The sequence below is a fragment of the Acomys minous genome (assembly GCF_964271855.1).
Source record: "Acomys minous genome assembly, chromosome: 2".
Lineage (NCBI taxonomy): Eukaryota > Metazoa > Chordata > Mammalia > Rodentia > Muridae > Acomys > Acomys minous.
In genome coordinates, this window is record NC_140484.1 from 89,366,107 (window position 1) to 89,379,200 (window position 13,094).

Genomic DNA, 13,094 nt, shown 5'->3' on the forward strand with positions numbered 1-13,094 from the left:
CAATCTAGCTGCCATTTACTTATCTTTTCTTTACCATCATTCAGTTTGTTTTTGCTTTTCTCATTTCTACAAGCCACTGTAAAGATTTCTGTGACCATGTGCTGAGAGACTGTTCAGCACACACCCAGGAAAGGTAGAGGAGCGGACATCCAGACCTGACAGTGTCCAGCAGCGGGAGCGGGAGCTCTGCTGTCATAGATGGGAGATGGCTCAGGACACTTGTTCAGACTTTGGATTAGCAGGCTGCAATGTCAGAGATACTTAAGGCTGCTTTTAAAATTGAGGAATCTGTGTTCCCGTGTTAGGATTTGATAAAGCCGAGCAGAGGCTGCATATTGCCATTATGCTGTGCTCTGTATTCTCCTGATTGTTGACGCTCTGAGATGGCTTTGATTTCACTGTTGCTGCATACATTGAATGGAGATGCAGATGAGGCTGCACCTTGTATGCAGCTCTCACCCCAGGTTTCAGTGCTGCCTGGAAATGAGACTTTGATAATGTTATTGTCTCTGAAGAAAGCTGAAGCATAGCACAACTCACCCGAGACTAACACATGCCACTCTCAATGCAGCTTCGCTTTCATTTTTGTAGCTCATGTTGGCCTTGCATGGAAACTTGAAGGAATTTCCTGTTGTAGCCAGCTTGCCATCTTAACACTAGGACTTTAAGAGTAGCTAGCCCTGCCCCCGTCGTGTATTCTAGATTTGAGGGAGGAGGAAGATAGCCTTTAAGCTTGCTCCTCCAAATTCTCTTTTCTAATTGCAACAAAATGCTTGATAACAGGTAAAAGTTTGGAATTCTGCCTACTTTTCTAGTAATCCCTAAAATGACTGGCCCATGCTTTTCCTAGTCTTATGAAGCAGGTGTGTGATGCTAAGGCTGCCTTATAAGCCCCACCAGCTTAACACGTTTTTATCCCCTGTTGTGGTAATGAATAGAAACTAGTTCGTTGTAGGGCAGAGGTCTAAAGAGAACAAGCTGATCAGACAAAAATTCTGATTCTGCATAGAAGGCTGATGGGAGAGCACATAGGATAGGACAGACAGACAGACAGATCAACACTGCAATTCACCAAGACCCCAGCAGTTCTCAGAGGTTGTAGGCTTCAGTGTTATCTTTCTTTCTGAGACGGGTTTTTCTCTGTAGCCCCGGCTATCTTCGAAGTTGCTTTGTAGGCCAGGCCGGCCTCCTAGAGATCTACCTGCTCCTGCTGGGATTAAAGGCAGGTGCCACCACTGCCTAGCATTCAGTAGGGATTCAAGAAAACCATCTCTTTGTGGTGGCAATGTGTTGTCCCAAGCACAAGGGTTACCTGCATGCACCTAGCAAAGTTGAAATGAGCCTCAGATGCCTGGACTGCAGGAAGGACAGTGAGCTCGAGGGAAATGAGGAAAGCCGGCACTCTACATAAAGTCCTCCATAACTGGCATTTGATCAGATACCAAAAGCAGAAAAACAGGAGCTCATAAAGATCCAGGGGCGCCAGAATTACCAGAGAAGCACCTTGAGATAAGTCTGTTGTCTTTGAGAAGAGGTGGAGGTGGAGGTGGAGATAGAGGTGTCATAGTGGAAGGCTGTGGGGTTTATCAGGACAGGTCATCAAACTTGACAGTCAGTGAAAGTGCTATAAAAATGAGCTACTTGTTGGCAAATGCCCGGAGGAGAGGTGTGGGTGTTTAGGGTCATCCTCTGCTTCATAGTGAGTTCAAAGTCAGCCTGAGCTATGTGAGACTGCCTTGAACAAGATCCTTCTCGGATAGATAAGTAGATAATATACTAATAGATAGATGCTTGGTAATAAACTGATAGATATAGATGATTGATAAATGTCAAAATGAGGAGATTTAGCAAACAGGCATTGAGTTTCTCACTGTGCAGGGAATTCTAAGCGCCTGTCCTCAGTGTGATCACAGGAGTCCCTGAGAGAAGCAGGGAGAAGAGGCATGGGAAGAAAATACTTCCGACATAATGGCCAAACCACAGACTGAAGAAAGCTATTAAAACTCATGTAAGGTAAACACATACACAAAACAAATAGCTTAAGTTGCTGCTGATCAACAGATTAAAAAAAACCTTTATGAGCCAGATCATAGATCTTAATCTGCACATGTGCACAGACACATACAAACTATGATAAACACCTGTGTCCATATACACATGCTAAATAATAAATAAATAAAGTTTTAAATTGTGGGACCTATACAGTTAGAACTACAGAACAAGCCAGGCGTAGTGGCACACTCCTTTAATTGCAGCACTTGAAGGCAGAGGCAGGCAGATCTATGTGAGTCATAAGGACAGCCTGTTCTACAAAACAAATCCAGGACAGCCAGGGCTCTGTTACACAGAAAAATCATGTCTTGAAAAGCCAAAAATAAAAATAAAAAAATAAAAACAACAACAACAATACCCCAAAACAAAACAAAACTACAGCAGAACGTTACTGAGAAAAATTAAATCCTAAATGAACAGAGAGGTGCGCTGTATGGTTGATGCATTCTCTGGACTATGCACAGAGTAACATTACACTCGGGACTGTAGATGCAACTTGTTTTTTAACAAAAACTTTTATTACATTTTATTTTATTTGTATATATAATGTACATGTGACATAGTGCTCATGTGGCAGTCAGAGGGCTTAGGGAGTTAGTTCCCTCAGTGCACAGTGTGGGTCTCAGAATTGAGTTCAAGTCTTCAGGCTTAGTGGCTGTGCCTTTAGCTGCTGAACCATACAGATGTAAGTGTAAAGGCTTTAAACTGTGAAACACATGGCCAACCCATCATTTTTTGAGACTTATGGAGTGGCAGGGTTATGAAAGGGAATGTTGGCAAGGCTCTGAACTCTATGTATTGCCAAGTTTTCAACTCCTCATTGGACAGTTTTCGTCTGGATAAAATTCAGACTTCTCCAAAAGCTGTTTATAAAGAAATCTTGTCTTTCATCTTTCCCAGCTCCTCTTTTCAGAGCCCCCAGCCTAGCTCATGCTCCAGCTACATTTTCTGGTTCCGGGGGCTTGGGAATCAAACCCAGAGCTCCACAGATGCCTTAGCAAGTGCTCTGCATCTCTGTAGCTGTTAGTGCTCAGTTCTTAGCTCACTGTCCTGTTCCCTTAAGAACTTCCTTGGACTTGCTTAAGATACGGTTTCTACATATGCGGCTGTTGTGGCTTCTCTGTGTGAGTTCCACATCAGCTCAGCAACTTTTGACTCTTACTGGTTGTCCTCAGTCAATGGCTTTCTACGCTGTTCAACTTGTGCATACATCTGCTGCTACATCCCCTTACGCTGTGTTGCATTCTAATGGCATAAGTGTGTGTCCAATTCTTCAGTCACAGAGGGTGGCACCATGCCAAGGCGCTTAACTCACTGCTGTGTGGCCATCTTGCCAGCGCCAGTGTGCTTGGAGATGTTACTGTTTACTGTGTTGCTGAACTTGAGCAGGCTGCTTGGATTTTTATCTTGTGTGGCCGAAAAGAATGCTCTATGTGTGATTTTATGCTCATTACATGGCAGGATGTTTAAGTGAAATTAGAGCCAAGAGTCCATTTGGGAAAGTTTACAATATATGAATTTTTGGTACCCACGATATAACATGGAAGATGTTTGTTTGTTTGTTTGGAGCAGTGTCTCAAGTAGCTCATTCTGGCCTTGAACTCAGTGTGTATCTTAGGATGGCCTTGAACTTCTGATCCTTTTGCCTCCTGAGTGCTGAGATTACAGGTGTGTACCACCATCCCTCAAGTAACATGTTGTAAGCATAGCCATGCACTTATTCTGTGTAGACTGTTCCTCTGTGCATATGTGTGTGTGTGTCCATGCTTATATCTTCAACAATGGCCAATGACGTTTGGTAAACTAGATTTACTCCCTGTGAGGGTCAACTGAATACTTAGAAAGAAACAAGATAGCTGGACCTGGTGGCTTACACTAAGGGGGCAGGGGCAGGTGGATCTTTGAGTGAAAAGCTAGCCTGAGCCAGACAGTGGTGGTGCACACCTTTAATCCCAGCATTTGGGAGGCACAGGCTGGTGGATCGCTGTGAGTTCGAGGCCAGCCTGGTCTACATAATGAGTCCAGGACAGTCAAGGCTACAGAGAGAAACACTGTCTTGAAAAACCAAAAAAAAAAAAAAAAAAAAAAAAAAAAAGCTAGCCACGTCTACATAGAGAGGTCCAGCCCAGTCAGGGCAGTACAGTGAGACCCTGGATCCAATTTTAATAGAAAAGAAAAACAAAAAGACAAAGAAAGATGTGAATAAAGAATTTCTCCAATTAAGAATGTATAAAATAAGAATTCAGAGTTCACTTGGCTAAGGAACAAAATCCAATAGGTTTTTGTTTGTTTTATTTACAAACTAGTTCTGAAAATAAGTGCAAATAAACTCACTTCAGAATTTGGGGTTCTTCCAGCTTGGTAGGAGACCTGCCTCCAAGATGGAGGGTTTAGTTGCAGAAGACTTCCTTTCAATATGTGGTGTTCCTTTGCCTCTGAAAATAGTGCATAGTTTTGTTACACAGCTTACACAACAATTCTATGTCAAAGATCCTGATCTGTCTCATGTTTACATTTTAAAATATGATTGTGACCAGGGTGTTTTGTTACACACACAGTGAGCTTGCTCAGGGTTTTACACACACAGTGAGCTTGCTGGAGCTGTTTCTCTATAGACCGGGAGCTTGCTATGCACACTCCTAGCAACATCAGTTATTTATATCTGCCTGACACTGACTAATTACTCTTATCTAGCCTGCTGTGCCAGCCACTGCTTTGGCACTTTAGTTAGGCATGGACAATTGAAGGGGCTCAGCAGTATGAATTATGTGTTTACCACTGTGACCCTTCACACTATTTAATTAACTTCAGTAAGTGTGGATTGCACCCTAATCTTTGAAATTACTGCTGTGGAAGAGAGATCTTTTGTTTTATTTTCAAACATGAGAACAGCCACAGTGTCTGCTTTATATTTAAAGCAATTCTTGTTTTATGGTCCTACCATTGTTGTGAGTTCTTGCCACTGTTTGTTTCAAATAAAGTCAGCTATTTCAGCCGTTCTATTGGGTGCCTAATTTTATCTGTACTTTCTTTGTTGTCATTGTGTCTTTGAGACAGCCTCACTCTATGGTCCAGTATCTGCTGCCTCAGTCTGAGTGCTGGGATTCTGGCTAGGTCACTGCCCAGCTTTCTGTTTGTATATGTAATTTGTATTTGTCTGATTACTAATGGCATTTTGCATTTGTTTTTGGAATTTGTATCTTCTGTGAGGATTTGGATTTGTTTGAGACAGTCTCACATGCATCCTGGATGGCTGGACCAGGCTGGCTTTGAACTTGCCACCCTCCTGCCCCTGCCCCTGCCCCTGCCCCTGCTTCTGGTCAATAGGAAAGTACTGTCACATCCTGCCCTTTTGTTCAATTTCTAGGGGGATTATCTGTTGTCATTAAGTTGTAAGAATTGTTTATGTAAATGGAAATAACTTCTTTATCAGATTGCTAATACCTTCACCCCAACTCCTGCCATGTCTTTCCAAAGAATAGAATTTTTAATGAGTTTTAGCATGCCAGTCATTGGCATATGCTTTGAGTACAGATCCTAAAACTTCAGCTGATTCCAACAAGGATGTTGTATTTCTTCTGGAACATTCACTCTTGCTCTCTACATTTAGGTCTATAATCTATTTTGTGTTCATTTTAAGAGTTAGTAATTCATCTTTTCAGTTGTTCCATCTTCTTTTCTTGACAGAACTGTCCTTTTCCCATTTAATTACTTTGGCTCCTTTGTCAAAAGTTAATGGGCCATATGCATATGGGTCTCTTTCTGAGTGCACACTTTGTTCTGTTATCTTTGTGTCTGTCCTTAAGCCAGGAGGACACTGTCTGTATAAGATGCTGAGTCCTCTTACTTCTTCACATTCTGTTACATATAAAGTTTAAAGGCATCTAAATTTCTGATCATAAGCCCCACTGATGTGTTGACAAGGATGCGTTGAGTTCATCAATCCATGGGGAAAATGTGGGCCACACAGGGCTGAGTCCATCCCCTGTGCATGTCTCCTCACTAATTTCCATCTTTAGCAGTGTTTAATGGTTTTATGTAGATACCTACATAAGTTCCATTTTCTATCATGTACCAAAACAAGTCTATTTAATTTACCATGAAGTGGCCTTTCCTTCCCAGTTTTAGAATCAATAAATGATAAATTTTGACCAAGTTTATTGGCATAAAACAAAAATTACGACTATAAAAGGAGATGACTCAGTTGGTAGAATGCCTGCCCTGCAAGCATGAGCACCCAGGTGTGGTAGCATGTATGCCCATAATCCTGGTGCCAATGAGACAGAAACTGCTGGATCCCTGATGCTCACTGGTCAACCAGTCTACTAGCCCATTTGTGAGCTCCAGGTGTAGTGAGAGATTACCTATCTCAAGGAAATGATAAAGTTGGGCCAGGAGTCAAGGCACATGCTTTTAATCCCAACATTGGAGTTGAGGGAAGGAGCCAGAAGCAGGTGGATCTCTATGACTTCACTGCCACCCAGGGCCGTGAGATCCTGTCTCAAGAAACAAAAATAAATGGACCTGACAACTAATAGCTTCCAGGAGAGGGACAGTCAGTGGTTTTTTTTTAGCCCCTGGTAAGTAGGCCATACTCCATATAATCATACACACACCTAAAGATATATGTGCAGCACAAATTGAACTTGATGGGGTTTTTAAACAGAAAAGGTGGGCATTATGGAACACTCCTTTAATCCTAGTACTCAGGGGGCAAAACAGGTAGATCTCTGTTAATTCAAGGGCAGCCTGGTTTACATAATGAGTTCGAGGAGTCTGTCTGAAAAATAACAGCAACAAAAGGACACACAGCTGGTTAGGAAGGGAAGGGAGAATGGTTCTGGGGAGCTGGGCTAAAGGGGTGAATACAGTCAAAGCGTAGTTTATGAAACTTCTGAAGAACTAATAAAACACTTTAAAATTTTAAATGGGGAAGACACTGCTGTTGACCTCTAGTCTCCATACATACAAGTTCATTTTAAAGGGATCCATATAAAAATTGTTGGTAAGAACAGTCAACAGCATTACCATATATTCTAAATTTCAGATTCCCTTAGATCTAGTGAGGATAGTAATGCCTTTGTTTCTTCTCTAAATTAATGCCATAACTTAAGTATAATTTATTATAATTATACAGTTTATAATTTAGATACTGATGCCATTACAGAAAGCTTTGACAGGGTAGTGTAGTGTATTAGCCATAACAGCTACTTTCAGGTAGCTGGGAGGCATTGCCATGCTGCAGAGGAGCACACACCTGAGAATCAGGTGGCCTCATTGATTCAGTCCTGGTTTTTGGCTCTGGGTAGGCAGCTCAGTGGTAAAGCATGGCCGACCACATGCAAAGCTCTAGGGTTAGCCTCAGTACTGGAAAAACAAAACAGCATAAACCTACTTTCCCACCGACTAGAGTGTGGCCTTGGGGACAGGACTGGCCTTCTGAATGTCATCTGAAAAGGATGGGCAGTGTGCTTACTTCACGGCTGTGTTGTAGCCATTAAAGGCAGGAGACCCTGCGAACACCCTCCGATAGTCCAGTGCAGAGGACACGTTAGACAGGCATCCCATCAGCTGTGTGCCAGCGATTAAGCTGAGGTTGGTGGAGTGTCTGAGGCCATCTGACTAGGAACTACGAATCATGGTTACGCCTGTGTTCATGAACATGGCAGCTTGAGGTAGTTTTATTTCATTTCTTAATGATATCAAGAAAGGGCTGAATGTGTTGGCTCACATGTGCAGGGCCAGCCTTGGCTATACAGTGAGTTCCAGGTTAGCCCTGGGTTATAGAGTGTCTCCAGTAGTAACAACCACATCCTAGAGGAGTATATAAGGTATCAGAGCCACAGGCACACATGAACTTACACATAAACCTGTAAGTCACATTTAGGATTTGCCAGGCCACGCTGTTTCCTCCATTGGTCTACCTGTGAGTCTTGCCTAACTGCAAAGACACATGGAGTTTATGAGTAATGAAACCATCATATTCCAAGAGCTGCTCTGTTTGAGTCCTGTATTAGAGTGGGGGAGTAGATTAGTGAAGCGCTTTTCTTTTTAAATGTGGTATACATTCAGTGTCCATCCATGCTTCGAAGCTGTGCCTAGGGTGTGATGTGATCTTATTTCATCAGGGATGCTGAGGGTACCACTTTCAGCCCTCCTTTGTTGCTTTGAGTAACTGCAGAAGATAAGCAAGGTTAAATGAGGTTTTGCGCTGGAAAGGCACACAGATATTCCTTTGAGTCCTCAGGAAAGCCTGGCTGATTTGTGTTCACAGTTGCACCTCTGTGTGTTCTTCCTGTTCACAGTGGCAGGACACTGAAGGCCACCAGCCATGTCATGTGCCTCCATGATCACAGAAAAAGAGAACCACAGGGTGTTGTGTTCCTGCTAGCCTGTTTTCACAGTGTGCTGTGCCTTTCTTTGTAGGTGAAGCCTTGAAAGGAAAGATCACAGTTCACAAGAATAAGAAGGATCCTCGTTCCCTCATTGTGACCCTGACCTTGAACAGTTCAACCCAGACTTACGGTCTACAGTGACCATCCTGGTCTCCAGCTGCCACAAAGCCTGAAGCACATCCAAGTCTGTAAAGTGGGGCAGGGTAGTCAGCGGGAGGGGCAGGCTCACAGGGCTGTGGCACAGCTGGTCCTGGCCCTGCAGCTCCTGGGAGAGCTCCTGGAGGACTCTGCCTCCTATTCCTTCTGCTCCTGGGGATCCTAGTCACAGAGGCCGCGTGGCCAGATTAGCTGAGTCTCTCCTGCTAGAGTGAGAGTCATTTAAATTGGCTTACTTTTGGAACAGTAATAGTGCTCTATTGTTTTTTTAATGTAAGTTTCTTACTATAAATTTTGTTTTTAATAACAAGCAGCACAAAGCAGAACTTTATTGTAGATTTCCTTTCTGGAGGAACAGTTTTTAGTTACACTCTTTGCTGTAATATCAGGATATCTCAAGACTAGGGAGCCAGTGGATGGGACAAAGCAGCGGCTCCTGCAGATACTGTGTGCAGAGGCTGAGCTGCAGTCCTTTCCAGCCCACATGCAGCTCTCAGCTTACCTCCTCAGTGTTCTCTGGCCATAGAGTAGCATTGCTGGGAAGTCTAACTTCAGTGCTTGGCCTAGGTGTGACAGACTGCTCCTCAGGATGGGGTAGATGTATGCCTCGCTAAAGTGCTGCCTCTTCAGACCTGGTCTGTGTGCCAAGGTCACGTATGCATCTGCTAGTACTGTAAACTCATGTTATTCAGGTTGGAAAATATTCAATAAAATGTATAACTCTTGAAAAATGGAAAGTCTCTTTATCACACTGAATCCTGTTGTGAAGTTGTAAGCCTTTAACAAGTTTTTCAAGAAAACAGTGGCTTCAGCAGGCCAGCCAGGCAGATCTCAGTGCGGTCTTAGTCTCCTTCCTTAGCTGGGCTCCCCTTCGAGGAGACGCCAGTTTATGTTACTGCACCTCAAGTGTTCAGGTCAGTGCCTCAGCAAGTGGAGGTGACAGCACTGTCGTCATTGTTCACTGAGGAGCTCTTCCCAGGAGCACAGAATGAATGACCAGCCTCAGCAGGCTGGCTCCTACCCAGCGCGAGGGTAAGAAGATCGCAACAGGAAAGAACTGGACTTGCGTGGATGAGAGAAACCCACCAAATTTTGTATTCTGTTGTGTTTTGTTTTGCAATATTGAGTTTTAACCCAGGGCGTCACACATAATAGGGAAATACTACTAAGCTATGCCACGGCCGCCTTTTCCTGTTTTTCTTTCAGTGAACAAACATTCTTTACTATTTAAAAAATATTTCTCAAAAATCATCCCTCTTGCCAAGCATGGTGGTGCCCGCCTTTAATCCTGTCTCTCAGGAGGCAGAGGCAGGTGGACCTATGAGCTTGAGGCCAGTCTGATTACTTAATGAGGCTGGCTTCAGGCTGGGGGTTTTGTAGCAAAGGATAAGGAAGCGGAAAGGGATATCATTAGGGGCAGCCTTGGGGAGTTCACCCTTTTCCATAGACAAGCTGGTTTTGAGACTGGGGTTTGTTGGCTCTTTTTGCAACCACTGGGTGTCTAGGTTTTTGCTGTTGGGTGTTTTGTTTTGTTGAATCTCCTGTTGGCCAGGCCTACTTTTCAACTTGCTCGGAAGCCAAGAATGACAGTGAACTTTTGATCCTCTTGCACTCTACTCCCAAGGAGCCTGTTTGTTTTCTTTTCACTTTCCTGGGATTAACCTATGTACCCTACTTGTCCCTGTGTCCTTAGGGTGGGAGAACAAGGTTCTCAAGTGAAGTTAGGTATGTATGATCAGTCTCAGGGCCAGTAGTCCCTCTAGAAAGAGGAAAGGAGTGTGACAGAACTGCCAAGAGCTTTTAGCCAGAGAAATAGCAAGGCGTGTCAGCCATGCATCACATTATCTTGGGGCCTAGGCCTAAGTCATTTGCAAAGACCGAAGCTGTGGCTCACAGATTTCCTCTGTACTTGCTGTCTTGTAGGGAGAGCAGCTTGTGACGAGAGGCAGGTCAAGGACTGCCCAGTGCATACTCAGCGTGGCCTGCTTTGCTTCTCTGCCCTTAGGACTGATCCCTTCTTTATTTGAGCTTCCTGCCGTTGCCTTTGCACCCCCTCATGTCAGAGTTTGGTAATTGAGATGCAGCCAATCTTACTTCCCAGCCCCCGTGACAGAAGGCTCCCAGCTCCCTACCTGCTGTGTAATTCGTTGTGGACCTTCAGGTTTGTGAGAGCAACAGGTTAACTCAATGATGCTGCTCAGGGACCATGTTTCCTCAGTTGAGACTGAGGTAAAATCTGGGTGAAGTAAATTGAGGTAAGGTTTATAATCTGTGTAGAAAAGCTACTTAGGAAAGGAATAAATGTATTTTTAGTGGCAGCCATGAGAGAACAGCTCCCTCCTAGGACTCATGACTGGTCACGGCAGAGAAGGCAGGCACAGCAGGACAGAGGTTAGGACTTGGCTTTTCAAAGTCGAAAGCATGGAGGGAGTGAAGCAAGTGGAGGGGCCGCAGATGGAGGGCTGACTGGAAGGTAGCTTTTAAATTTGTCTGCTTTAACCGTGTTCACTGCTGTGTTGGAAGGAATTTAGGAAACTGCAACTTTGTAGCTGATTATCCTCAGTCTAGAAAGCTGTAGGAGGATCAGCAGACCCTGGGTAGCCGAGTGCTAAGCATAGTAACACCTATCTGTGATCCAAGCGCTCAAACACCGAGGCAGGTAAAGCCATCTGGGCTATGTAATGTTACAGCTTGATATACCCCCAAGGCTGGTGTTAGTCTTTGGTCCCAGCTGGCATGGCTATTTTGTGATGTTGTAGACACTTCGGGTGGGACTGGATCTGGGAGTAGAGATCTCTGACAACAGGCCCACGCAGAGATCCTGTCTGGGGCGCCCTTTCTTGGAGCCAGGTCCTTGCAGAGGCTCCCTACAAGCACAAAGGATTATTTGCTGAGCCTTTGAAGCCATGAGCCAAAAAAAAAAAAAAAAACAATTGCTAGGCGAAGCTTTGTGGTACATGCCTTTATTTGCAGCACTCAGGTGGGAGGCAGATGCAGGCAGATGTCTTATGAATTGCAAGCCAGCCTGTTCTCCATAGCAAGTTCCAAGCCTGCTAGGGCTGCAGAAAGAGAGAGAGAGAGAGACGCTGTGTCAGAGAGAGAAAAACAAACAACTTAATTCCCTGATTTTTATCAGAATAAGGAGAAAAGTTACTACACATCGTAAAACCATCTCACCAAACCAAACGTGTCAAGAGAAGTATTAAAAGCTGGGGGTATCACAACTCCACCACGGACTACAAGCTGGTTCAGCAAATGAATGACGTCAGAGCCTTAAGGAACTCAGGAGTGTTACTGACCTCCAGGTCTCTCACAGGGGCCCCAGGATCTTATGTCATGTCAGCAGTGCTGCCACTGAGGGACCCTGGCCGTCCTGCTCTTCTGTTTATTGATGTCTCAGACACTTGAGGCAGGATATTAGTGTGTCCTTGCCCGCCTGCCAGCAGGGCCATTGTCAGCTTGAAGGTTCGTCTGGTTCTTAACCTCGTCGTAATTTTGAGTGTCTCCTTGCTTTAAAGTGAGCCTTTCCAAGCAAAATGATAAATAAGCAGCTTCAAAATATCTCTACAATTCGGTTTGACCTCACTAATACATTTTTCATATGTTGTCTGAGCATCTTGGCTGAAAGGAAGCAATTCATTGTAGCTGAATAATAAAAATGTTCTGTCACTGAGTCCATGTGGTTATTGAAAGCTAACAGGAAAGATGGCAACTAAGTTAACAGTGTATTCTCTGAATGGAATATTCAGGTCTCCATGGCAACATGGGAGCCTTGCCATGGGAATGTTGAACCACAAGGTAACTTGGGATAAGCTCAATTTACTTACCTATTCACTTAAGATTTTTATTTATTCATTGTATGTATATGGTTTTTGTCTGAATGTATGTCTTTGTGCCTCTTGCATGTCTGGTACCCAAGGGACCAGAAGGAGAGCATCAGATCCTGAAAATGGAGTTATGAGTGGTTGTGAGTCACCATGTTTGTACTGGGAATGGAACTGAGTCCTCAGGAAGAGCAGTCAGTGCTCTTAACTGCTGGGCCAGGCTTCTAGCCCCTAGCACACATTTTTAAAAGGCTACCTATGCCAAAATGTTAAAAAACAAACAAACAAAAACCCAAAACAACAACAAAACAATTACTTGCCCAAGTGTTTGCATCATGAGGTATTCCTTATTAATCTCACTTTCTGTGGAGTGATATAAATTTCATCTTTTTTTTTTTCTTCTTCTGAGAAGCTGTTGTATGAGCTTTTCCTGGGGCAAAAGAGGCTCCAACAGCCGACTGAAAAAAAAAAGGCTACCACATCAAGATTGGTGAACCAATGACTTTAAGTGGGGCTACCTACAGGAGCATGGGCAAATTACTAGTGGCTACTCTACCTAACAAAATCTTTTACACTTCTGAGCACATACCCAAAAGATGCTCCACCATACAACAAAGGCATTTGCTCAACTATGTTCATAGCAGCTTTATTGATAAAAGTCAGAGTC

At 43.8% G+C, this 13,094-nt stretch overlaps 1 protein-coding gene across 1 annotated transcript in view; it reads left to right on the plus strand.

Moving 5' to 3' along the window:
- Positions 1 to 9,340, plus strand: part of PRMT3 (protein arginine methyltransferase 3) — an 85,800-nt gene extending 76,460 nt beyond the window's left edge. Inside the window, exon 16 of the mRNA XM_084771972.1 lies at positions 8,479 to 9,340. Within this exon, the coding sequence (XP_084628098.1) occupies positions 8,479 to 8,588 (110 nt within the window). The 3' untranslated portion in view covers positions 8,589 to 9,340. The remainder of the gene's footprint in view (positions 1 to 8,478) is intronic.
- The last annotated feature ends 3,754 nt before the right edge of the window (positions 9,341 to 13,094 follow it).